Below are 27,713 nucleotides of genomic sequence, written 5' to 3' on the forward strand. Positions count from 1 at the left end.
TCATTGCATCATCTGACAATAGAGATATGCAACTGTCTCAAATGTTTTCCACTTGAATAATTGTGATTAATTTTCTTCACTGTAGATTGATACACCTCAAGGTTGTTTATAAATTGCCTTACAACTGTCCCAGATTGATGGACAGGAGCAATTGCTTCTGTAAGGTCATTGTTAATATCATTCCGCCTTGGCAGTACATTAATAAATGTCTGAATGCTACAGACCAGCTAATTGCCAAAACTCCTGCTATTATAGAGATGGTCACACTTGCGGATGATCGGTTATTCATGAAATGCTTTAATCACCACCAAATCTTATGCAACCAAAAAGGGCTATATAAATTTTAAACATCCAGTTTTTTAATTTTAGCGCCATCTTTAATTAATCACTAATAAGAGTGTGGAATCTATGGTGTGTTTTTCTTTGCTTAAGATTAGATTTAAATAATATTAGCTGGAAAGACAAGATGGTTTTATAATGTCTTGATGTGTAAGTCCCTATTAATTAAAAAAAGTTTACTTTCTTTTTTTTGTTGGCTGTGTCCTCTAAACCACAGTAGGAAATTAGATTGTTCTGGCATAGTTTAGAAAAATCTACGAGCTATATAATGACTAATTTGCTAAACATGTCTAAGCTCAAAGCTGATGCTGTGGGAAAGTTAGCGAATTTCCAGGCAGATGCTTGAGAAAAAAAAATGTTTGGAGAGAAAGAATCACATGTTAAGTGATCATTAAGAAACACAAGTGAGAAGGGACAGGAAAATCCATCTGCTGGTTGTTGAGACAATAGAGTAAAGGTCAGGGAATCACCAGTCACAGGGTCATGAATACACATCAGCTACATATTACTGAGGCAGGCTCTACATGTGTCATTAGAATGATGCCCATGATCCAATCACTGTTGATTTATGTACATATCTAACTTATTTTCAGTCTCTCTACATCATTCCTATTCTGGCGTGTATTGTTAACTGCATGACGAGTTTAATCAGGAGCTAAAGCACGGTGCTGTCTTCTGCAGAGTAACCTCAGCTGATCTGTATGCCGAATTTATTGGAGACCAGCATTCAGCAGACATATGCTTCTCTACTAATACAAGGCACATTTGAAAAATTAAGACCAGTTCTTTTGTAAGAAATGCTTACATATAAATGTCTCATGTTATTTTTATTGTATCTCTCAAAAAAACTTGAATTGTTTTACTAATTAAATAAAAGTTATGAACACAAATTCATTTCTAGCTTGGGAAAGAGTAGTTCAGTCTGACATTGCTCCAAAAGGTTGCTCCACTCCTCCTTTTCAGCTGTGAGATGTTTGAGGGTCTTCTTGCAGATACGGCCTGTTTAAGGTCACCCCACAGCATCTCAATGAGATCAAGATCTGGGCTTTGACTCAGCCCTGGACTTTTTGTTTCTTATTTCTCAGGATGTCTTTGTTGGATTTTCTGGTATGCTTTTCTTTTTTACAAATACTTCTTTTGCACAAGTGGCCTTTATTTTGTCATTTCTTGAAAGTAGAGAGGGAAGACTTTCAGCACAGTATTTGCTTTATGTCAAACATGTTGTCTGTTCTGGTTTCCTAAATAATATAATTTAAGATCCATCTGTCTAAAGAACATCATTCCAGATGTCCTGATCTTTTTCTGATTGTACAGGCAGCAATTTTCATCTGGAGCCTGTTGAAGGTCCCATAATCTTCCTGTGTGATTTATTTAAATCCTTTACTATCCTCCTAAGCTGCTGCAATCTTTGGATCTCATGGTGTCCACTGTAACTTCAGCATTCAGGAGCACCAAACTAAATATCTGAAGGTTTATCTCCTTCAAAATGCTGAGTAATTATGTTCTCATAATGTCCACTTGATGTGACATGCCTGTGTGTGATTTTAGTTATTTTTAGTGGGTGTCCTAATTTATTCCTCAATATATTAAAAAAAAAAAATTATATCCATAACACAAAGTGATAAAATCACACGGTACAAAGTTCATCACATACTGTGGATCAATATAATAATACATACATGTGTTCACAATAAACTAAATAAAATAAGGAAGACAACATTCTGCTCCTGTTCCATTAATCCTTATGGGACTCTGAAGGGAAATCAGTTTACTTTGCATTTTATAAATACTTAATGATTATAAAACACCTAATATTAACTTTGATCAATTTAACAAAGAGGGTAAAAATTAGATATAAAAAAAAATCTACTTAACCAGGAAAACAGATTCTGTGATTCTGTGAAAATGATATCTGAAAGGTAGCTCAAACATTACAAGCGTATTGGCTTTGTTCAGTGTGTGTCTTGTGAATTTTTAATTTTCCTTTCTGCTATTTACCCTCATTTTGCTTCTCTAGTTCTTGCAAAAATATTTGAGAACAGCTCTCATCATTTTATGATAATTACTCCGAGGGAAAGTGAGACAGATGTGACTTGTTGTTTGAAGGTAAACTTGAGAAATAAGAAATTTGGTAATTAAATTATTTAGCTCATCGGTCATTTCAGAGGAAATGTCAGCTCAATTTCCCTTAAGGTACCTGACACTGAGTCATCAGTCCACCGACATACCTAAATACGTATTTAATTTTGTGCTGAGCGTCTGAGCCTAAAACAAAAACACCTATGGGTTCATTCTGGGACACAATTATTAGAAATAGAAGCAGAGAAGGATTTTGATACTTTTCAAGTCAGCCACTGTCAGAAAAGTTTTCTGTACTTTGCTGTTTTCATATCTTTCCTAAACACATGCCCTACTCTGTAGTGTTAGGGAATGTTTTGATACAGGTCCTACCTATGTAAATATTTACTGCATTAAAAATTGTGTGGAAAAATTCAGCATTAAATGACAGTTCTTTGATGTTCCTCTAGAGCAGAGCAGCTCTCAGTCAGTTTGGTAGGAAGCGTTACTGTTTTCGTGCTGAAGCTTTAGTGTTGCTGAACAACTGGATTACAAAACACCCCATCCTGTTTGCAGAGATAGCACATTAAAGGCGTGTGGTTGGGAGGACAGAGTACGGTTTTTGTTGTTGTGAGTCTCAACATTGTTTCACAACAAACAGTGTTACCAGATATTTACATGCATTGTATAAAAAGAAACATAACCTCTTGTTTCACAGTAGGAAATTAAATCAGACAAAACTTCACCTGTTTTAGGAGATTTATTTTTACAGAGTATTTAACTTTTTTTAAACTCTGAAGTTTACATAAACTACATCTCATAGTATCTGGTAGAATTACCTTTAAACTGTATGACTTGGGTCAAATGTTTTGTCTCTCCTTCCACAAGCTTCTCACTATAGTTGGCTGAAATTCTGACCCATTTCTCCAGGGAGAACTGGTGTAACTGGGTCAGGTAGGTCGGCCGTCTTGGTCTTTGGACCACTTTGTTTTCTTCCTGCGCCATTTATCTAAAAGGTTTATGATGAAGCATAGATCAATACAATATAATACCTCATTGTGAGCAATGAAAACAAACATGGAAATGTGTTTGAACAACCCATCTTTTTGTTTTATTCAGCTCAACGTCACAGTTATTTCATATATATTTACCTTGCAAGTATTTGGTACCAATGTGTCTTAACCTTAGGGCAGCAAGCAGGTGTAGCTAACTGGGTTTATAGGCTGGATGTTTGATCAGTTCATAGACAACAACCAATAAAAGAGATGTTTAACTATAACGTAGTTAAAACAGATTCAAATGGATGCATCCCCTTTGTGTATTTTCCCATCCTCTACTTACCCTTTTGGGTTCAAACAGGTACAGATGAATTACTTGGATATCAGAACGGGCTTTAGCATAGCGAAGCAGAGGCAGAACAGTGTTATTTGATTGCTGCGAGACAGATTATCTGCGTCATACATTGTTATTCAAGGAATGGATAGATACTTTTACCTTGTAACCTATAACATTCTATGTACAACTGTTGTTTGTTTTAGTTTTTATGTTAGTTTTAATGGCATTAATGATTCCTGTGGTGAATTGTTATTAGTTTTCACCTAACCTATTCTTCTCTTTGCATACAAAGCTGTGCTTTGCAGCTAAACAAGCAGTGGCAGTTAGTGCAATCAGTTCAGAGAAATCAGTTTCAAATACCTGTAGTACAAGGACGTGCTCTCAATATCATCATTTGCTGTAATACTAATGAAAATCATAAGTTTTTTAACTCTTTTACAAGTTAAAAGCATTTAGCAGAACACTGTCAACAGATCTGAGTAGTAGGGACACTATATACAGTACATTCTTAATAAGTCCGTAATGCTCAATCAGAATCAGAATCAGAATCAGCTTTATTGCCAAGTTTGGACATACAAACATACAAACAAGGAATTTGACTCTGGTACACTTTGCTCTTTGTTTTTATTTTATATATTGTGTTATGCATTGCGTATGACCTCGTTATCCAACTTTCAGTACCTGTACCTACAAGCTTGGAGGATATAAACAGGCAGAACCAGCACCTCTGGGTTGTAAATGACAGAAATCACTAGGTGGACTCACCATAATTACACAGATTTGTAATCGTCAGTAAGTCCGAGGCAGAAAATTGACAACAGAGTACATCATAGCTCCTCAAGACAGAGGAGCCGGCTGCTGTCGCTGCTCAGGCTTTAATCTTCTTTTTACATACTATTGTGGTTTAGTTTCCAAATCATAGACAGTAATACCGATGTTCTTCATAATAGTTTATGAGCATATTATTGGCCTAAATAAAATGCTGTGCATTTCTTTAAAGATTGTCCAGCTGAATCATACAGTAAAGCATCTAAAGCTGTTTTGGTCTGGCAACTGGCTGAAAATATCTTTACACTACTGCTGCACAATATTAAAACAAATCACATGATGGAGACATTAGTGGTCAAACCTCGGATAGCAGTATGAGTTGTGATGCATTCACATTTTCTTCAGCGGTGCTCCAGAGAGTGCTTTCTTTTAACATTTTGGAGTGTGAACACCTATAACAATAAGACTCTTTATTTAGCAGCAAAAATGCAACGCTCACATGCAAAATGTCAACATATCACACTTGGTAGACTGTACCATAGCAAACAGTCATTGCATTATTATTAATGTTGCAGCAGTCCTTTGATATTGTGCACACTGGAATTGCGGAGTTAATTACTTCAAAAAGAGATATGTTAACATTGCAGCAAAACTAACTGATGCTTATTCCTATTGGTTAAATGTTTTAGGACTAAGAACTCCTGCCATTTCTAGCATACAACTATATTAACTGCCAGCTTGTACATTGATGCGGTCTTGTTTAGTTTAGTAAAAATCAGATAATGGTTGGGGACGTTCGTTGTGATGCAAAGATGGGGATAATCTTGTAATTCTTTTATTTTCTGTTGGATTCAGGGCTACTACCTCTATTGAGTAACCTACAGCACATTTTCTTTTTTATGTGTTATAGTCCTTAGTACTGAAAAACCTGAATCAGTCAAAATTTTAATTGGCAGGTCTTTTCCTAAAAAAAAAAAAAAAAAAACTGGAAATTGAAATCTGCCAGGAAACACCCGATCCTGGTGGTTTCAGGACTTTTATGGTGAGAAATATTTCTGTTTCCATTCAAATCTGTCCAGAAAATGCTTCCATTCATCATTGCATCTCTGTTTATATGAACAAAACAACTTAAAGTAACCAAAACATAATTGACCAATGTAAGAAATAGTTGTTTTAAGGTTGCTAAACACCTTAAATGCATAAAACTACATCTGAAAGTAAAAATGCTTTTTTATTATTATTATTTTACATACAGTATATTTCCAAACATTGTTTTTCAAACAACCAACTTCCAACCACTTCCCTGTTGGAGAATTTACAAGAATAGCTTTGCTTGTTAGAATAACTCTTTGTTTCCTGATCAGGTAAACTTTGTCAACAAAACTGCCCCAGAAATGATGAATGTAAACCTTCTTGTAGTGAACTAATTCTCTAAGAGAACAAGTGAAGATTAAGTTATGTTTTCACATTCCAGTTAGTCACAAACTCGATTAAAAAAAATGTAAAAAAAAAAAAACGAAACAACTTTAAAGTTACCGTCTCATCCGTACCCAATATTCCAGCCCAATGCACACGAGGCATCTTTGATCCCTCATGTATATTAATAGAATCACTTTAATCCTTCATAGCATTCACAGCCGACTAGTTCAGCTCCTTGACCACCAATCAACACTTTTCCAACTCTCACTTCCCCTTTCCTTGTTTTCTCTATGGTCTCATCATGAGCTTACGGCCTCTATAAGCTCTCAGCTGTGCATGTGTGTAGGTGTGTGCATTTTGACAGGGCTGCAATACAAGGGGAAAAAGGTTACCTGTTCCTGACCGGCTCTAATGAGAGGCTTAAATCTCGTGTTCAATGAATCCGCCGCTGCTCAGATGGAAGATGAGTGACTTTTTCTTTCCATACGGGAGGACTTTAATAGCTTACCAGTCTCACTGCACCACCACTCTAAGCTCAGACCATACAGCATGCTGCCTTGTACTGTCTGCATGATCTGTTTTTGATCAAATGAGTCTGCCAATATGTGCTGGCTCTTATCCTTGGGTCATTGTGTGACAAATAGTCTTTCTGCACTAAAACAAAATGTTGCTAAGGGTGGGATGTTTTTTGCTTTTTGTTATGATAGGATTTTAGCTTTTACTGATTTATTTGAGGTTTTCTTGATCATTAGAGAGAAACTTTGGTACAGAGGCATGAAAGATCTTTGCAAAAATATCTCTACTCCTTTAAAATGTTTTACATTTTCCTGATCTTCATCGTATTTAATTGGGTTTGGGCCAATAAAAGAAGAGCCTTAATCAAAGATGCCGCCAGCAGGCCCATGGTTGGTTTGTGGGAAGTGCAGATCTCAGCAGATCAGGTGGGAAATTCTGGTGGCAGGCAAGGATTTTATGTGAAAGACCAAAACAAAGTAGTAAAAACTGTGTAGTGGAAGAAAAAGAGACGGGATCTTTCTAAAATGTTTCACATTTAACAATCTGAATAGTGCCAGAAGCATTTGCATTCACCCACCTAATCTGTGACAACTCTGAAGGAGCTGCAGGGATCCACAACTCAGGTCAGAGATTCTGTCACCGAAATTTGTCGTACAACCCACAGATCTGACCTTCAGGGATGAAATCAAACTGTGAAACTGTTTAAAAAAAAAGCTGAAAGAATTCACCCTGTGAAGTTTCAAATATGTGATTTTTCTTTCCCTTGGTTTTTACAACAAATTGAGTTATCTAAATCCTACTCAATGGTAGATTATTGGCTTAAAGGTTCAAGAATAGTAGGTTCATTCACTGTATGGATTTATCTGAAGGTCACAGATAACAGTGGCTATACACCTTGAAATTTACATTTTCAGGTCACACAAACAAGCTTAACGCTTGCTGATGAAATGGCTAGAGACAAACATTAATAAGATCTCTTTGAAATTCGGAGAAAAAATCCTTGTCATTTAGACTTTGCTCTTTTATTTGATCTTGAATGGCCAGGGCAGAACATCATTCACATCACAGAAGTTGACAGATTTCAAAATTACGCAGAAAGCAAGAAGCCACCTCCAAAATGTCCTACATGATCAAAGGCGGTGCCGGCACAGCCCGTGGCGAAAATATGCGAGAGCCCTGCAGATAAATAGAAGAATAAGTGAATCCATGCCAGAAGAAGGACAAGAAAGATTGTTCTTTCTCGGACTCAACTCTTTTAGTCACATGCTGCACAGAGCTGCCTGGTGGGTTTTCCACAGTCTTGCCATGACAGAGAGCGATGGACTGTCCATTCCTGTCTTATCGGAGCTGCTGCAGCCCCACAGAGTCTGGCTGCAGGCCTGCAGAGACCTTCTCTCATTCTCTGTCATGCACATGCAGATTTGCATTCACACTGCCTCAGTAATATTATATAGTTTTGTGCAGCTCTCTATAGAGATTTTCATACATGTTCCAGCTAAATTTCTTCTAATTTATGCAACTATGACAAACGGCGTTACTGTATTGCACTTAACACATCCAAGTACTTCGTTGTGCATTGTTTAGGAATCATAAATCTCCATTTTGGTTCACATTAATCTGTCAGATTATGTTTTCCAGATTCTACATGTCAAATTTCCAGAATTCCTGAATTCATCATTTCAGGTTTTTCCTCCACAAGCTGAATGTTTTGGTTGACTGCCTTTTTTCATTTTTCTTTCCTCTTATAAAAAGCGTGCATTCTCCTGGAACAGAGCTTCCACCTCACGCTCCCAATATAAATCATTATGACACTCTTGCTGGTATGGGTTTCCTTTATTGGACGTTTTTTCTGTGTTTCTGCACTCTGACTGTACGAGCTTGTCAGCCAGCACCGGCCAATGAGATCACTCTTCTTTCCACAGTGTCGTCTCCTTAGTTTCCTGCTCCTGATTGCTTGCTGGTGTTTTCCCTTGCTGATTAGGATGCATAACACAGAAGAGAGACAGAAAACACAGCATGAAGGAGTCATATGCTGTTATTTGTAATTTATGCACTGCCATCAGCAGTTTCAGCCCTGAATCTGTTATTTAAGGATGTTTTTGAAAGACTTGTAGCTATTTTTTAACAGTGGAACTATAAGCATTTGTTGTGGTTTGTTCTTGTTTTTGCCATGTTCTGCATAATAAAATTTTAATAAACTCTTCAAAATATAGCTGATTTTTCTTGGTATCTCCGGTTTTTTCTACTTTTATTCGTTGTTCCATTTCTGTCTCTGAATCTTATGAATTCCTGCTCTCTTCATCCCTCAGCGTTGCTGCGAGAGGAGATCGTCCAGCTTCAGGAGGAGGTCCACCTGTTGAGGCAAATGAAGGACATATTGAGCAAGGACCTGGAGGAGACCCAGGGTGGCTGCTCCGCCAATCTGCTCTCCACCACCGAGCTCCGTGTGCAGCTGGTGGACAAGGAGCAGGAGCTGGACCGTGCTAAGGAGTCCTTACAAGGTCAGCAGCCAACACGGGCGTCTTGTTGCGGCACCTAGTCCAACATGGTCTTTTTGTTTCCAGCAGCTACATAGCTCAATTATGGCAAACACAGCTGGGGTTCAAACTAAGTGGAAATGAATGGTTTCTCATTTTTTTTAAAAGTTAAAATTGGAGAGGGCATTTTCAGAACATGTCTTCAGTGTGACCCCTAAACGTTTTTAGATGTACTTACAGTGCAGGTTATTCATATGCATATTAAGTTTCTTTACACCATTTCATTTTTTTAAGGGAAATGACAACATGCAAGTGCAACTATGTTTAATAAACGAGAGTTATTTGAATTGAATGTGGATTTTCTCTAGTCCACACGGGGTCAAGATTATACTAACAGTCTCAAAAACATACACACACTTAATTAATATTTGTTTGTTTTTTTAACAATTTGCAGACAAACTGCACACTTTTTATAGCCATCAGTATGCTCCTGGTATAATTCCGGTTGGATATTTGATAACTTGTCTTATCATAACTGGTAGAACCCATTTAAACTGATTGCTTGTAAACATAATCCATAAATTTTCAATTGGGAAAGCTTAATGTTACCTGCTTCATCCATTTTTTCTGCTTTGTGTGTTTGTCCCCTTGAAACAGCCGTATTTCTTCACTTAGCTGTTGACTGAGAGAGAGCCTCAGCATGATACCACCACCACCATGCTTGACGATTGACCTTGACTCCACCAAAAATAACTTTTTTTTTCCCAGTGAGGCATTTGCCTTGTTTATGTGCATAGTTGCAAATTTCGTTCAAACTTCAAGGGTTCATTTTGCAGCAGCACGGCCTTTTCTGTGGACAGATAAGCCAGTGCTGCCACTCCCCCCACCCCATCCCAACTGCAGATGTCTATAATCGGTTTGAGCCTTGGTGGTTTATTGGTTGTTCCTTCTATTTCTAATCAAGTTTCTTTCATCTAAGGGTGACAGTGTGGTCCAGATGGTCAAAACTTGGACACTGTGTGGTGTTCCAGCAGGACAGTAACCCCATTCAAAAATGTACTTCCTAAAGTCTGTTTCTGTTTAAACCAAAAAACGTGTGCAGAGGGCATTAAAATTTCAGTGTTCAGTCCTAATGACCATCATTACAGTTAAATGGAAAAGAGGGAAGGCTTGCAAGCACGAGAACAGAATCAGAACCACAAAGCACGGAAGTGGCTGCATCATGTTGTGTGGCTGTTTTGCTGCAAGAGCGACTGGTCCACATCTTAAACATTCATGTTATCATTTGGAAAAAAATAATATGTGGAAATATTGAAGGAACACCTCAAGTCACCAGTCAGGGAGTTCATGCTTGGGCACAAATGAGACCTAAATTAGGACCCTGAAAAGCTGAAAAGTTGTGGAGCAAGGCAGCCTATAAACCTGATTCAGCTACACTAGTTTTGTCAGGAGGAATGGGCCAAAACTAAAGCAAGCTATAAAAAGACGCTTGTAGAAGCACACACGAAACATTTGACCCAAGTTTTCCAAGGAAAATACTAATGGAAAGTGTATGTAATCTACTGCATTTCAAGATCAGAAATGGCCTAAAACGGGAAACATTTAGTCTAATTTATTCCCAGTCAGTTTGGCAAGGCAACGTTTGATATAATTCCATGCAGTGTTCTGTAAATATTTAGTTTCAACCCTATATATTTTATACATATGTACATATTTGACCCTGTGTGGATTGGAGAATTGAAGCTTGCGCAGTCAGTTCTTTTTTTTAAACGTCTCTGAAGTTGTAGTTTGTATTACCTGTCTATGCTGTAAAAAGAACCATTCAGCTGTGTCGTTATAAGCCCAAACTTATTTACTTATATTTATGCTGATGAGAGAAAAATCCCTGTGTTTATATCTAGTATTGTATTCTTTTACTCTAATACTTGATCTCACCAAATAATGTTATTGCATTATTCTTATGGCTTAATATCTTCTAAATATTGTAGTTTTACTTATAGAACTGGAAACATTACCAGTGCTGTTGTTTTAAAATCATTATAACATTGCATTCAAATTTGTTTCACTTTGTTGACCTTCGATACAACAAAAAGCATGGCTCATTAAGAATAAAGGTAAATTATTTGCTGAATTGCATTGTTAGAGTCTCATGTCATGTGACACTTTTTCTGTTCATTTTAGTTTGGTTTATTTGTACAAGGTCAGTTCACAACAAAAGTCATCAGTTATGTATTTAATTGGATCATAACTCTCTTTATGCATGCGAGTTCAGAATTTACTCGTTCTTAGAGATGGGTGTTGTCTTTGATGGGCGGCCAAGCATTTTTATTGAAATTCATAAATCCGAAAGGTTTATTTTTTTATTTGGGTCAATGAGATCACTGGGTCCTTTGCTTCTGATACTGACCGGTGTTTCCCTGGGAAGTGAGAGGAAAAATACATTGAAATAATATTTTGTGCTTTGTGAGATAATTAAAATGAAAGTCGGTGGATTCACTGGTTTCCTGTATAGATCTCATCGAGTTGCAGGTGATGAACAGCAAGCCCGGTAACCGTCACGTAATTGCTACAGAACAGGTTTTTAAGCGTGTAAAACACGGAGAAGGTGATCAGTGACAGGAGGAATGCACCTGGAGTGACGTGGATTCAGTTATGAAAAGTACAGGTTTCAGTCTTGACTCTCATTATCAGTTGGGCAGCGGCTCTATCAGGAGAACATTTTTACTCTTTGTTTGCAGAGTCCCACCTGTTGCATGATTGTTGCTGAGCTGCATAGTCTCTGTGTGATACCGTAGCTCAAAAAGACAATCAGATGTTATCATTCTTGTTGGGAATGAGTCTCCACATGCTATCTAATGATGGTGTCCAACTGTGCCACCTGTATTTTGTGTTGATTACCCGGCTTTCCGATGGTTATTTCTCAGATTTAAATGCAGCCAACCCTTTTTATTAACAGAAGACATAGTGCCACCCAGTGGCTTTCTGCTGCAATTACATATCTTTTTCTCGGTGGTGTTGCCCCTGGCTGTAAAGTTGCCTTTCAGTGTGTGAATATATCTGTCTTTGTGCTACAGCCATGAAAGCGGACCGAAAGCGGCTAAAAGCTGAAAAGTCTGATCTGGTGAGTCAGATGCAGCAGCTGTACGCAACACTGGAGAGCAGAGAAGAGCAGCTGAGAGAATTCATACGCAACTACGACCAGCACAGAAAGGTAACACCAGCCCTGCTCATTTATCGTCATTAAAACACTGCATGCATATTCTGTATGTAATCCTTGAAAAAAACAAAAACCTATGAGAAGCTGCTGAAGACCTCTGTGATAAATATTCTGTAATAAAAAACGGCCAAAATTTTCAGTGTCTAGTTTAAGCTGGGAACATACATTACACAAAATACTCAAAACAGTAATTGCAGCAAAAGTGGTATATAAAGGTAAACTACACTTTTCAGATTTTATTTGCAAAAAATCTTGACAACCATGCATCAGTTTTCTTCCCCTTCACAGCTATAGAACACCTGTTGGTCTGTCACATAAAACCTTAATAAATCTTAGTAAAATACATTAGTCTGCATTTGTGACTTGCCATAATGTGGAAAACTTCAAGGCACAGTCGCTTTGTTCATTTTAAACCCTGTTTTTGAGTCCCGTTATAATAATTTGTGTTCCTAATGTGGGCATTGCTATATTATTAACATTTTAAAAACTGAGAAGTTCAAAGCATATGAATACTTTTTTGCACAACATCTATAGGGCTGCACACAAACCGTATGTCAAACAATTATGAATACAGTTTTTGTCACTCATTATTTAAATACAGTTAAACTCAATATTATACATACTGCTGTCAGATTATTTTCATTTTAAAAATTTAGTTTCGAGAGGAAATGACACAGGAATCTCCAAAAAGATTATGACAATGGAGAAGGGGTCAAAAACTGTTTGTTATTTAAATTTTGACAAAAAAAATGGTACAATATGTTTTTTTACACCCTTCTCAGTAAAGAATGAAAAATTATTTATTGACATTACACAATATTGCAGAAATTAAACTTTTCTTTAAAGTGGGGACTAGCTATTTCTGGTATTTTGATGATTTATCTTCAGTGATTAAAGTTGGAAGGTGTACATGCCATCACCCTAATCTTTAGCTCCCTCCACAGATCCTCTCTCAGATTAATGTCAGAACTCTGGCTTTAATTACTTCCACTGAGTAGAAACATACAGGTCCTTCTCAAAAAATTAGCATATTGTGATAAAGTTCATTATTTTCTATAATGTAATGATGAAAATTTAATATTCATATATTTTAGATTCATTGCACACTAACTGAAATATTTCAGGTCCTTTATTGTCTTAATATGGATGATTTTGGCATACAGCTCATGAAAACCCAAAATTCCTATCTCACAAAATTAGCATATTTCATCCGACCAATAAAAGAAAAGTGTTTTTAATACAAAAAACGTCAACCTTCAAATAATCATGTACAGTTATGCACTCAATACTTGGTCGGGAATCCTTTGGCAGAAATGACTGCTTCAATGCGGCGTGGCATGGAGGCAATCAGCCTGTGGCACTGCTGAGGTCTTATGGAGGCCCAGGATGCTTCGATAGCGGCCTTTAGCTCATCCAGAGTGTTGGGTCTTGAGTCTCTCAACGTTCTCTTCACAATATCCCACAGATTCTCTATGGGGTTCAGGTCAGGAGAGCTGGCAGGCCAATTGAGCACAGTGATACCATGGTCAGTAAACCATTTACCAGTGGTTTTGGCACTGTGAGCAGGTGCCAGGTCGTGCTGAAAAATGAAATCTTCATCTCCATAAAGCTTTTCAGCAGATGGAAGCATGAAGTGCTCCAAAATCTCCTGATAGCTAGCTGCATTGACCCTGCCCTTGATAAAACACAGTGGACCAACACCAGCAGCTGACACGGCACCCCAGACCATCACTGACTGTGGGTACTTGACACTGGACTTCTGGCATTTTGGCATTTCCTTCTCCCCAGTCTTCCTCCAGACTCTGACACCTTGATTTCCGAATGACATGCAGAATTTGCTTTCATCCGAAAAAAGTACTTTGGACCACTGAGCAACAGTCCAGTGCTGCTTCTCTGTAGCCCAGGTCTGGGGAATGCGGCACCTGTAGCCCATTTCCTGCACACGCCTGTGCACGGTGGCTCTGGATGTTTCTACTCCAGACTCAGTCCACTGCTTCCGCAGGTCCCCCAAGGTCTGGAATCGGCCCTTCTCCACAATCTTCCTCAGGGTCCCGTCACCTCTTCTCGTTGTGCAGCGTTTTCTGCCACACTTTTTCCTTCCCACAGACTTCCCACTGAGGTGCCTTGATACAGCACTCTGGGAACAGCCTATTCGTTCAGAAATGTCTTTCTGTGTCTTACCCTCTTGCTTGAGGGTGTCAATAGTGGCCTTCTGGACAGCAGTCAGGTCGGCAGTCTTACCCATGATTGGGGTTTTGAGTGATGAACCAGGCTGGGAGTTTTAAAGGCCTCAGGAATCTTTTGCAGGTGTTTAGATTTAACTCGTTGATTCAGATGATTAGGTTCATAGCTCGTTTAGAGACCCTTTTAATGATATGCTAATTTTGTGAGATAGGAATTTTGGGTTTTCATGAGCTGTATGCCAAAATCATCTGTATTAAGACAATAAAAGACCTGAAATATTTCAGTTAGTGTGCAATGAATCTAAAATATATGAATGTTAAATTTTCATCATGACATTATGGAAAATAATGAACTTTATCACAATATGCTAATTTTTTGAGAAGGACCTGTACAGATACAATAAAAATTCTATCTGTAGGCCTACTTGTGAAACACTCAACATAGCAGTAAATACTGCGCTAACACGTTGTGTAGCTCTGCTCCTTCAATGCTTTTGGAGCTCCTCTGATTATTTAAAGTGGCTTCGGTGTTAATCAGCAATTGCTCTGCGCGTGCTCTCTGCAGGAGAGTGAGGATGCAGTAAAAGTCCTGGCGAAGGAGAAGGACGTGCTGGAGAGGGAGAAATGGGACCTGAGGAGGCAAACCAAAGAATCCACGGAGCAGGCCAACATCCTGCGCTCTCAGATGGACATGAAGGAGAACAGGATTAAGGAGCTGGAGGCTGAACTCACCATGGTGAGTCATCATGATCATGGACACTGCATGAACATTAGCAGTCATAGAGAGAACATGCTATCAATTAAATATTCTGTCAGTATGTGAGATGGAAGAGCTATAGAGGGATGGGTTATGTGGTGAAAATCCTCCTCTGGTTAAAAGGAGAGATGTGTGTGTTTTTATTCTGTAGTGTGTCAGCTCCTTCCTGGTACAGCTGTCACTCTGTGTGCCATTAATCTCTCCTCCCGTCGTGAGTCACAGCCACCCACAGATCCTCACATCAAGCTGCAGTGCAGATCAGATTTGTTGGCACATTGCTGCCAAATCTGTAGCTAAATATCACTCTGTCAACTCTAATTTTCCTCTTCCCTTTTTCACTGGGTTCCACTGAGAGGTTTCGAAGAAAAAAATATTTTGAAATATTATAACATTATGACCTTTTTCTTTTTTGTATAGTACTGTACAAAAGTCATATGTCATCCACCATCGCTTCTTGATTTTTTTTTTGGCTGCTTTTTATTTAATTTTCAGCCCAGTACCCGATCATTTGCAGAAAAAAACGCCACTTACCTCTGACCTATGGATCATTTAGTCATCGAAAGTCTTCTAAATTCAGGGGATGAACCAGTTTTGGCTTTATGTTATAATTAACTTAGTAAATAACCAACCTGTGACAGAAGGCAATAACAAGGTGGTTTTCAAAGAGCTGTTATCTGAATACTTAGCATAGAGCTGGCCAGATGAAGGACAATTGATTGCTTTTCACTGTATCTTGAAGTAAAGTAAAATAGTTTAATTAGCACAAAAAAAACAGCACAGTACTGGGATTTTTTATTCATGCATTTTATTTCTTACGATCAATGTCTTGCAAACATGTAAATACCCCTGGTCCTTTTGCACATTTTGCAATGTTACAACAACACACTTTTGTGTATTTTATTTAAGATTTTATGTGATACACCAATAGATAGATTGTAATTTAGTTTAATAATTTAATTGTGAAGTAGAATGAATATGATAACTGGTTTTCAAAAGCTTTTTATTTATAAAAATCTGAAAAGGTGTGACATGCCTTTGTATTGAGCCCCCTTTAAGCAGATACTTCTAAATAAAGTCCAGTGAAACCAATCAGAAGTCACCTAATTAGTACATGGAAACCATCTGTGTGTAATTTAAGCTCAGTATAAATCCAGTTGTTTTGTACAGGCCTCAGATGTTTGTTAGAGAACATTAGTGAACAAACAGCACCATGAAGATCAAGGAGCACAGCAGACAGGTCAGGGAGACATTTGTGGAGAAGTTTAAATCAGGGTTATGATATAAAACCATATCTTAATCCTTGAACATCTCACAGAGCAGAAAGATAACACCACACATGAACCCCAACATACCCTCTTTATGGTGAAACATGGTGGTGACAGCACCATGCTATGGGGATGTCTTTCTTCAGCAGAAACTGATTAAAGTTCAAGGGAAGTTGTCTGGCTTTTGGACCTTAGCTGCTAGTCATCCCTCTTCTCTCTTTGCCCATTTCCTGTCTAATTACTGTGAATAAAGACCACTCACGCCACCAGATTTTTAAAATTAAATTCAAATGGGATAAAATGTTTTTCTGTCTAAGGAAACCTAGCAGATTGCATCCAGTCAGTGACTTGCAGCATTCCCTCCTCCTGGATGAGCATGTAGGGACAGTCACTGGCATTGACTTTGCAGCAATCCCTCATACTGAGCATGCATGTAGCGACAGTGGAGAGGAAAAACTCCCTTTTAACAGGAAGAAACCTCCAGCAGAACCAGGCTCAGTGTGAGCAGCCATCTGCCACGACCGACTGGAGGTTAGAGAGAACAGAGCAGAGACACAAAAAGAACACAGAAGCACTGATCCATGAGTACTTTCTATGGAAAGGAAAAGTCAATGTTAATGGATGTAGCTCCTTTAGTTGTTTAATCTAGAAAGAAAGAACAGATAAACTCTGAGCCAGTTTTCAAGGTTAGAGTCTGAAAGAGAGCACATATAATTAGTTACAGTAAAGCTCAGTCAATCGCCATGTCTAGAAGAGAGAAAGGGTTAAACACTGAAAGACAGAGCCATGTGGATCATCGGTAGAGGGTGAGCATTAAGTTGATGCCAACAGAAGCTTGGACGATGGCCCTCTCCAGAAAGGTGTCACAGGTAGACACAGAGTCAGGCCAAGTGTAGCTTCTAGGAAGAGAAAAGAGAGAACAAAGTTAAAAGCTGAAATAACAGCAAATAATGCAAAATTAGAGAGTAGTGTGAGAATGTAGCGAAGAGGGTGAAAGTGGTCGTTATGTCCTCCAGCAGTCTAAGCCTATAGCAGCATAACTACAGAGAAAGCTCAGGATAACCTAAGCCACTCTAACTATAAGCTTTATCAAAAAGGAAAGTTTTAAGCCTAGACTTAAAAGTAGACAGTTTGTCCATCTAGAGCCCACTGATGGTCATTGTTATACTAAAAACCATAACGATTGGGATACCTCTCTATGTCAGATTTACCATAACCATTGGAAAAGAGAGGGGGTCATACAGGTAGCAGAAATGGAGGGTGTGTTTTCACCTCAACCATAACTGAGCCGGTTTAGGCTAAACCTGACTCCCCCTTACTCCGACCAGCAGGGAGGGGAGAAGATGGAGGTAAAAAATAAACATTATGATGCATTTGGTTTAGCTGTAAAACAGAAGCTCTGTAGCACAGAAATGGACCTCTAGCCTTGCATATTTCTTTCACTTAGTTGCAAGGATGAGTTCATCTTTGGTTTTGTGGAGTCGTTAGATTTATTGTTTGTTACAAATTTATTGAACCTTGTACAATCTAAAAGCTTTGGCACAGCTGTTTCTTAGTTCCCCATAGGCATAATCCTTGTTGTGGGTAGCACTGTTGCCTTGCAGCAAGAAGGTCCTGGGTCCGATTCCCGGCCGGGGGTCTTTCTGCATGGAGTTTGCATGTTCTCCACGTGCATGTGTGGGTTCTCACCAGGTACCCTGGCTTCCTCCCACAGTCCAAAGACATGCCTGTTAGGTTAATTGGTCACTCTAAATTGCCCTTAGGTGTATGAATGAGTGTGTGCATGGTTGTATGTGTGTTGCCCTGCGATGGACTGGCGACCTGTCCAGGGTGTACCCCACCTCTCACCCATAGACTGCTGGAGATAGGCACCAGCTCCCCTGCAACCCACTATGACTGACTGACATTAATTGCTTTTTCTTCATGTTCTATAAATGTAGCAATTTAATCAAATTAATGGCAACAGAATTCTCAAAAAAAGCTAAACATTTTAAAAATAAAAGAAATGTTCAGAGTTTTTAAGTTAATGATGCTGTGATTAAGTACTGAGATTGAAACCTCTGTTGGAATGTAAAACTAATGTAAAACTAAAATGTTGTGATGTTTGCGATTGTGTCGTGGCTCAAGCTCGATTTCAACATTTTTCTCTGTCTCATGGTCTTCCAGGCCAAGCAGTCTCTGGCCACTCTGACAAAAGACGTACCCAAACGGCAGTCTTTGGTGGTGCAGCAAGAGCCGGTGGTGAACGGCAGTCAGGAGTGGGTGATGCAGGCCGACCTGCCGCTCACGGCCGCCATCCGTCAGAGCCAACAGACCCTCTACCACGGACACCACGCAGACAGGCAGGGTAAGCTCTGTCCATCGCTCTATTCTGCAGCTACTTCATGTTGCTTGGTGTTTCCTTCAATCAGCGAACTAACAGATGGGTTTCTGGAGGTTTCTCTAACTGTGGGGATTTTCAATGTGTGTGTCTATGAATGTGTGTGTGTTTAGCTGTGGTCAGGATCAGCCCCTGCCACACTCGCCAGCCCTCTGTGATCTCTGATGCCTCAGCAGCTGACGGGGACCGCTCGTCCACACCCAGCGACATCAACTCACCTCGTCATCGGACCCACTCCCTCTGTAACGTAAGAGATGCTCAGCCCAAGTAGCTCCAGCTCCAAAAGTTTTTCTCAGTGCTTCTCTTTCCTTGGTTTGTGTGTCCTTCTCTGTCCTTTCAGCTTAATGGGTTCGGCCTGCCTGATTGAGTTATCTTAGAGAAATGATTTTCCAGTGGTTTGAGTTTTATGTTTTTATGTTTTCTCAATGTGTGCTTCAAACTGAATTTTATAGTTTCATAATCTGCTGTAAATTATGTATGGTGCTTTGAAAAAGTGTTCTTTTTTTTTGTTTGTTTTTTTCAATTCATCACTAAAAAAAACACAGTTAATGCAGAAAACAGATTGCAAATAATTATTTAATTTATAAGAGAAAGAGCCTATCAAAGCCAACCCGGAGCAATGTGAAAAAGTAATCCACTGAATTAACTGTGAATGATCACATTGCTTGTAAAGCTGAGTTTTGTTTCAATAGCCACGCACAGACCTGTAGAATGAAGAAATAACTTAAATACAACCTGTCTGACAAAATAAGGTAGGTTAAAAGATCTGAGCACCAAACACTGAGAATAAAGCCTTTATCCCAAAAAGGAGAAAAACTTGAAACAGGGATGGACTTTCATTGGAGTGTCAGGCCTGGCAAAATTACTCCACAACTCACCCAAAAGCTCACAAAAGAATCCAGAACAACATCCAAAACACTGCAGGCCTCACTTGCCTCAGTTAAAGTCAGTCTTCACCATTCAATAATAAGAAAGAGACTAACTAAATATTCACAACAAACTTAATTGAGTAGATTAAAAAGGCCTGTCTCTGTGGCTTTAACCTGACACTCCCTCGCTCTTCATCTCCTCTGTCTACTCAGTCCATGGAAGACCTAGAAGACCAGAAGCGTAAGAAGAAGAAGGACAAGATGACTCTGGGATCTCTGTCACGGGTGTTCACTCGAAGCAAGCAGCGCAAGTCACTGGACCCCGGCTTGTTTGATGGTACAGCCACCCCTGATTATTACATAGAGGAGGATGCCGACTGGTGAAGCTGAATGAGCGTGTGTGTGTGTGTGTGTGTGTCTGTGTGAGTGTTTGTTTCATGAGGATAACGCCATCCTTCAACTGTGTGTGTTTTCGGATGTGTCTGGAGGAAGATGATGGATGGATTTTAATGTAAACAAAGAGACTGCTGTCATATTAATGTACAGTATACTACTCAAGAAAATGTATGTTTGTAAATTAAATATATATATTTATAGTTGTACATGTATGCATATGTATATATGTTTACATGCATATAAATATATATACGGATTTATTACAATGTGTAGACATGTTTATGCTGTATTATCTTCTAAATGTCTTAATGTTTTACATTTCTTTTTATATAAATAGAGAATTGAAGGACTACTGTTTATATGTATATATAGGAGCTATTGTGAAAATAGTGTTTAAATGTTTATGATATCTGGGTTTTGTTCCTCTATAGTTGCTTTCATCAAGGTTTACAGCATTGATCTTTTTTTTTTATCGTTAGTTTTTAAACCCTTTTCATGCAGAACATTAGTACGCTTTACCCAGTTAACCTAAAAGAAACACTGATTAGATTTTATTGATCAAACTGTGTTGTTTAGTTTATGTTGATCTGTTACAGGACTGCATTCATGCTCATTCACTGCATAGTACACTGTGTACAACAGGGAGGGTTTTGAAAAGATCTCCTGCATTTTATATTGAAAATTATTAGGGATGTCCCGATCAAGATTCGCTTGTTCCTGATATAGACCCGAGTCATTTTAGATTCAATATTTGCTAATGCAGAGTCTCAATCCAATACCTTCACATCCTTAGGTATAATAAAGGTGTACATAGTTTATACCTCATTAGCTCTACAGAAGCTCAATGACTATCCTGCTCTCTGTAGCCACCATTCTTGTACTGCTAAGCTGCAAGAAGAGTCCCTCATGTACAACTAACTGAACCTTGTATATGAAGCTTTCTGATGTCTGAGAAAAGTATCTTAATTTTTGATCAAATCTTCAAAAAGTTTCTGAATTCATGCATGAAAAAACTCTGACATCAAAGCAGAAAAAACTCAATCTTATAGCAAAATCAAAAGGCGCTGCATTGTGAAAAAACATATTTTGATGCAAGTAAAATGCTTTATTCTGTCACATACAAATGCCAGACTAAAGTCAATGAGCCCTCCCGGAGAAACTGAGTTTTCAGTCCCATACAGGTTAATTCATCTGCAAAAAAAAAAAAAAAACTAATAATGCTATGCTTCACTTGTAGTAGAGATGAGCCAAGCAGAGCCCTCCCCATCATGTGCATGTCAAATGTGGCAAGTCTGCACATTTTTAGCATGAAGTAATGATATTTTCCACTTCTGATAAACTTTGTTAAAGCACAACCTCAATAAATACCAGGTTTTCTAAATACAACCATATTGACAGACATTTGAAAACATGTAGCAGGACTGGGACTTTTTTTGTTCTGTTTTGTCATAAAAACGTAGAAAATGAACAGAAACATTGGTATTCCTAGTTAGTGCTTGATTGGTTTAAGGATGAATTTTAATTGAAATTTTTAAATTTAAAGCTACAAATATTAACAGAAAGATACCTAGAAACCGAAAATTCCAAGTGGGGCTTGCAGCCCTGACCTCAAAATTTAACATGGCTGCCTTGCACATAAAACATAGTGACAGCTGCAATGAAAAACAGTTTTATTTGCACTTCTGATTATTGTCTGTTATTAAGTCTTTCATGCATCCAGTGAAATACATTGTAAACCGTTTTTCTAACAGTAGTTAAACGTGTAACTGAGACCTCCACTGTTTTTGAACTTGGATAACTTCCAACTTCAGAAGTGAGTGAAATGGCAAATTCAGACACCAGCACTGGTTTCTGGTGAGTAAAATTTCCCTAGTCAGTTTATTTGGTTTTTGCTCGCAAATAATCAATTCTAACATTTAACCAGTAGCACTTTTACCAAAGTGTTAAAACCATGCCTCCAAAAAATAATCTGGAGCTGATATTCCAGATCAGAGCGGGACATCCCTAAACATTATGAACAACTACAGGCAGACAAACAGCCTTTTAATGTAAAGCACAACTCCACTGAGTTAAACACACAAACACAAAATTAGCTTTCCAAACCATATGCAAGTGCCAAAGGTTTCAAACTCATCACCTTCAGCTTCAACATTCGGTCGCTGTTAGAGGCAGCCATATAACACTGTTAATATGTGGCACTCATTTCCAGCTGAGTGCTATCTAACATGCCAATCTGAGACAAAGGAATGTGCTTCAAATACATGCATGATCTCTGTGTTTCTTTGGTTTGACATCAATTCATTTCCATCCAAATTAAGTATCATTAAAACATCCTTCCTGTGTTTCTTTTCCCTTGATTTGTTTTAAACCAAACCTTGCTTTACGAATGCCTTCCCCCTGCCATAAAATTGTTTCTATCTTTGTTTTTTGTCTTGTTTACTCCCTCCTCATTTCCTTCAAATATGGCTCTAATAAATCTGTTAAAATGCTTTGTAAATTAGGAAAATAAGAAATGCACAAAAGATGAAAACTATTGAAGTATTTTATTATTTTAAAAAAAATGAGATAAGCAGGGAGGTAATTCCTGATATTTATCCGCTGCAGCTGTTGCAGTCAAATGTTGAGGAGGTTTCCAAGTGAATTATAACTGAAATGAAAATCCTATTTTAAAAATAAAACCAGAAAGTGAACCTTTTGTGGCAGTTTTTCTGTTCCATGAGTAATCCTGTTCCTGTGTCTCAGTCTAACGTGTGCGTCTCCTCCCACTCCTGCCATTCCCTAATGGCAGCTCTCCTAAACCAGTGAGTAACTCCTCATCTGTGATTACCAGCTGTCTGTTTCTGCACTTCGGGGATTATTCATATCGCTCTTGTCCATTCAAAAAAAAAAGTACAAGTACAAGTTTATGTTGATGAAAGAGAAAGAAAGAAAGAAAAAGAGAAAGAAAGAAACTTTTTGAGTGATGTTGGGATTTGCATGCAGCCCCTTGTGTCAGCATGTGGAGACAGTCAGTTCACTATGACTCAGTGTTTTTAGTCTTTTACATAGCCGGTTAATGGGCGGTTTTATGAATGATCCCTGTGTCTGTAATACATTTTCTTAATGGCAGTAAGTCTTGTCATATTCATCAGATAGTTAATAATATTTAGCAGCTTTTCTTAACATCAGAATTTTACAGTCAGTGTTTAATTTGAGCACAAATTTGACAAATCTAGCTGCATCCTGATATGTTCAGAGATATTTTCTCCCTTTATTTAAATAAACATTGTTTTTCTAACTTTAGTTTATTACAAAAAAAGGTAAATCATATAATGGGAAATATTGTGGCACCATCTGGTGGTTTTATGATGCCATTTTTCTATTTAAAAAAAACCTTTTATACTGTTTAGTTACAATAAATAAATATACTCAGTAAAGTTATTTTATTCTTGATAATAATTTATTATTATAACAATTTATTTTTAGTAATTCAATTTGATAAACCAAAACATTAACATTACACATTCTACAAATTTCTGTTTCTCATTAGATTAAAATATTACATTATACAAAAAAAGGAATTTGATACAGAAATCTTATGCTGTAGCCTGGACAGTCATGTGAAAGCTGACATAACAGTTGTCCAGAATGGTAAGCCACTAAAGGTCATCTCTGACTGCTCACAGTGCTTTATCCAAGCATTTTAAAGTAGAAAGTTCAGTGGAAGGAAAAAGTATGACAAAAAAGGGTGCACAAGAGGCAGGGAAAATCCCTGACATGAGAGAGTTATGAAGTAAAGCCCATGGTGTGGAATGCAGTTGGAGTCTGTGCTTCAAGAACCACCATGCACAGAAATATCTCTTGCATCAAAGATAACTTCCAAAGTGTTTTATCTGTACTAAGAAAAAGGACTGGACAGGTGCTCAGTCTATATTGAAAATTTACAAATCAAAGTCCCAGAATCAGCAGGGAGAGTGGAGAGGTACAGAGTCCATGTTGCTTGACATCCAGTGTGAAGTTTCCGCAGTCAGTTATGATTTTGGGTACCATGCCATCTGCTGCTATTGGTTGGGTTTTAAGGAATCCAACATCAGTGCTGCCATCCACCTGGAAATTTGCACCTAATGCTCCCCTTTGATGACAAGATTTTTGAAGATGCTGATTTAATTTTCCAGGACCTGGTACCTCCCACATTACCAAAACTACTGCTTTAATGCCTGTGGCATCGCTGTGCTTGATGGTCCAGCAAACTGGACTGACCTAAACTCAACAGAGTGTGTAGTATTGTCAAAAGGAATATGAACGACACTAAAACCAATATTGCAGATGAACTGAAGGCTGCTTTTAAAGCAACCTGGATTTTAACACCTCAGCAGAGCCACAGGCTGATCACCTCCATGCCACAGTGCATTGATGCAGTCATTCATGCAAAAGGAGCCCCAACCAAGTATTTATTGCATACACTGTATGGCGAAGAGGAGCATGGACATACTTCTCAGTAGGCTGATATTTCTGTATGAAAAAGCCATAATCATTAAAACAGAAACACTTTATATGAAACAATCTACAGAATAAATGAGTTTCACTCTTTTAAATCATTATTGAAATAAATTACATTTTTGATGATCTCCCTAATTTACTGAGATGCATGTACTTGCAGAAAAAAAAATTCCGAACAAAATCTCAAAAATAAGGATCTTATTTTAAGCATTTAGATTTTTTTTGCTGTGACATTCTCTAGAGATCTTTTAGACCATCTCCAGATAAGTCACTCTTTTTGATTTCCATATCCCTCTGATCCCAAACCTCTCCTGTATGCCACACCCTAACTTCTCCTGACCAACCCAGACTCTGACACACAGCACAGCATGTCCGACGGAGAGGAGCAGCTGGACCGCCTCCAGCAGGCGGAGCTCACTCGGAACACCTGCATGTCCCTGTGGAGGGCAGGAGCCGTCCAGGCCTGGATGGAGGTTGTCATGGGAATGCCTATGTACATCCGAGCCTGCTCGGAAAACGTCAAAAGTGGCAAGGTATGCCTTGTCTTACAGTTTACATGCTTTCTTTCTGTTTATCTGACTTTTCAAAAAACGCAGTGTGCAATGTCAGCACATGATCTGAAATGGGTGATGTTTTCACTGCTTTAAGAACTGGATCTTTGGTGTTTAGGTGCTGCTGAGCCTGACAGATGAAGATTTAGAGCTGGGTCTGGGAATTAGTAATCAAATTCATCGCAGAAAAGTTAGACTGGCCATTGAGGATTACAGGAGAGCAGAAGGGGAGCAGGGGTGAGTAGAAGCTTCAGTCATGTAAAAGGAAATATTGTCCTTTTGAGAAATGGATGTTTACCAGCTTTAACTAGCATTTGAGAGCGGTTTCCAATCTAAAGTTTACATTTCCATAACATAACCGATTTTAGCCAATTCCTATTTCTCTGTAAAAATTATAAGATAAAATCAGCATTCAGAAATACTTTCTCTAGCATTCCTGTTTTAACGGTTATTAATTACTTATATATGGAGTAGTGGTGCCATCAAATTGTCTGTAGGATCCAAAATTTTCAAATCCAGCTTGTTTCATGACTGATGAGATTAAAAGCTTAAAAGTATGAAACAGAGCACTTTTCCTGTACTCCATTCAGCCATCCTGTTATTGATGAAAGGCTTGCTCTCTCTCACTCTCTTGCAGCTGAAATAAATTGGGGTTTGTCTTAATATGTCAGAAAAAGCAGGTTCCTTTTAAATAGTGTCTTATTTCTCTTTGCTTCCTCTGACCTAATTTTTATCACCTCACTGATTCTGAAAACAGCTGAGTTTGAGGCCTCTTCACTCAGTAGCAGCATCCGCACTGAAGAGTTTTCTTGTCAGTGCGACCTGTTGGCATTTAGGTATGTTACATTGAAGCACCCATCAATTTGCTATACGTGCAGATTTGCAGTGAGGCTGATCCCTTTCTTCACTGGCCAATAGGTAAAAGGGTAGGGTAGCAGGGTATAGGTTACCAGTTTATCACAGGGCAACACAAGACAAACAACCACACATGTGCACACTTATACCTAAGGGCAATTAGAGAGATAAATTAAGCTAACATAATTGTTTTGGGATTGTGGGACCAAGCCAGAGTCACAGACCCTTTGCTAACTACAGTGCCACTGTGCGGCCTCTGGTGGTTAACTGGTGATAAAATATAATTAGTTGAACCAAGATTAAAATCATCCATTGCAGCGAATTTCTCTGTGCGTTTCTAGCTTAAAGTTTTTGTAAAAAGTAATTGAAGACCCAACCAAGTATGATGTATTTTTAATCTAGCAAACCAGAAGTGCATAGATTTTACAGTAATTTGTAAAAATTTGATTTTTTCTCTAAACTTGTTCATCAGTAATAAATCATTTAATATTAAGTAGCAAGTTAGCTTTCATTTCTGCTCTTGTAAATCTTTATAAAATGCTTGATTTAAAAACATTAATCACTAATCTGTGTCTTGTCGTCTTTCAGACTATCAAAAGCTTCTGAGCTGGACCATCACTGGGTCTCAATGTCCTGGCTAAGTGACGTGGGCCTGCCTCAGTACTCACAAACCTTCCATACCCACTTAGTGGACGGACGGGTGCTGAACTCACTCAGCCGCCGAGACTTGGAGAGATTCCTGAACATCAGCGACCATTTCCACCAGACCAGTCTGCTTCTGGCAATCCAGCTCCTGCAGATGCTCAGCTTTGACAAAGAGGTCAGACCATGGACTGTGTCACAACTGTTGGTGTAAATAACAATGAATGTTTCATTAGAAAAATCCAAGCTGTAATCAAAGAACTGTCCGCAAATTTAGCCAAACACATGGTTTAATCAAATATTTAAACCACTAAGGTTTAAACACAAAGTTTAATTTCAATTTTAAGTTCACGTTTTAGTTTGTTGGATGCAATGAAGAGAATCTTACCAATTTCTCACCAAAGCATAAACAAACATAAACATAACTCCATTAAACACAGGAATGCTAAGTGTTTGACTTAAAAGGATCACCATATTTTCATGACAGGGTTGCTCTTCTTTCTTTGCTGCCTTTTCCCCCTTTTCTTAGGCCCTGCAATTACGGCGCCTGAAATGTGAGCACGAAAACCGGGACCCCCTCGTCTGGACCTGTCACAGAGTGATGAAGTGGATCAAGGACATAGACCTTAAGGTCCACTGGTTTTGGAGCAAGTTCTTTCAAAAGCCGCACAACATATTACATCACAGTCAACACTGTGACATATGTGTGCAATATCACTATTGCAAAGGACAGCTTGGATGCAATATTTGGAAGAATATTTTATTCAAAGTGGCATCCATTCAATTTCTCCCAGCAAGTAATGTATTTTGCCTGTTGGATAAACCTTTACTGCCCTAAATACCCACATAGTTTACCATGTTTAGTGGCTGAAATGCTTAAGCTCTAAAAGAGTGGTGGGGCCATTGTGCTAAAAGAAAATAAAGTCTGGAAAATGAGGTTTAATCTTAATCCCAGTATTCAGCAACAATATCTTTTTACCGATATTGTATAGTATGGGTTTTTTGATCATTGCTTTGTTGTTGATAGTATTATACAGGTCCTTCTCAAAATATTAGCATATTGTGATAAAGTTCATTATTTTCCATAATGTCATGATGAAAATTTAACATTCATATATTTTAGATTCATTGCACACTAACTGAAATATTTCAGGTCTTTTATTGTCTTAATACGGATGATTTTGGCATACAGCTCATGAAAACCCAA

The 27,713-nt window shown here is 38.3% G+C and overlaps 1 protein-coding gene across 11 annotated transcripts in view; it reads left to right on the plus strand.

The window, feature by feature from the left end:
* kaznb (kazrin, periplakin interacting protein b) overlaps nt 1–27,713 on the plus strand; it is a 179,563-nt gene that overhangs the window by 146,367 nt on the left and 5,483 nt on the right. For 6 of the 11 annotated variants that reach the window (XM_047347381.1, XM_047347379.1, XM_047347382.1 and 3 more), the window contains 10 exons: nt 8,745–8,936; nt 11,987–12,123; nt 14,878–15,048; nt 18,501–18,681; nt 18,828–18,961; nt 19,797–19,920; nt 24,807–24,991; nt 25,128–25,246; nt 26,453–26,684; nt 27,036–27,137. In XM_047347381.1, the coding sequence (XP_047203337.1) occupies nt 8,745–8,936; nt 11,987–12,123; nt 14,878–15,048; nt 18,501–18,681; nt 18,828–18,961; nt 19,797–19,920; nt 24,807–24,991; nt 25,128–25,246; nt 26,453–26,684; nt 27,036–27,137 (1,577 nt within the window). Of the gene's footprint in view, nt 1–8,744; nt 8,937–11,441; nt 11,572–11,986; nt 12,124–14,877; nt 15,049–18,500; nt 18,682–18,827; nt 18,962–19,796; nt 22,670–24,806; nt 24,992–25,127; nt 25,247–26,452; nt 26,685–27,035; nt 27,138–27,713 lie in introns of those variants that run through there. The other 5 variants (XM_047347386.1, XM_047347380.1, XR_007035390.1 and 2 more) reach the window with 5 other exon arrangements.

This window comes from Girardinichthys multiradiatus, chromosome 20 (genome assembly GCF_021462225.1).
Source record: "Girardinichthys multiradiatus isolate DD_20200921_A chromosome 20, DD_fGirMul_XY1, whole genome shotgun sequence".
Lineage (NCBI taxonomy): Eukaryota > Metazoa > Chordata > Actinopteri > Cyprinodontiformes > Goodeidae > Girardinichthys > Girardinichthys multiradiatus.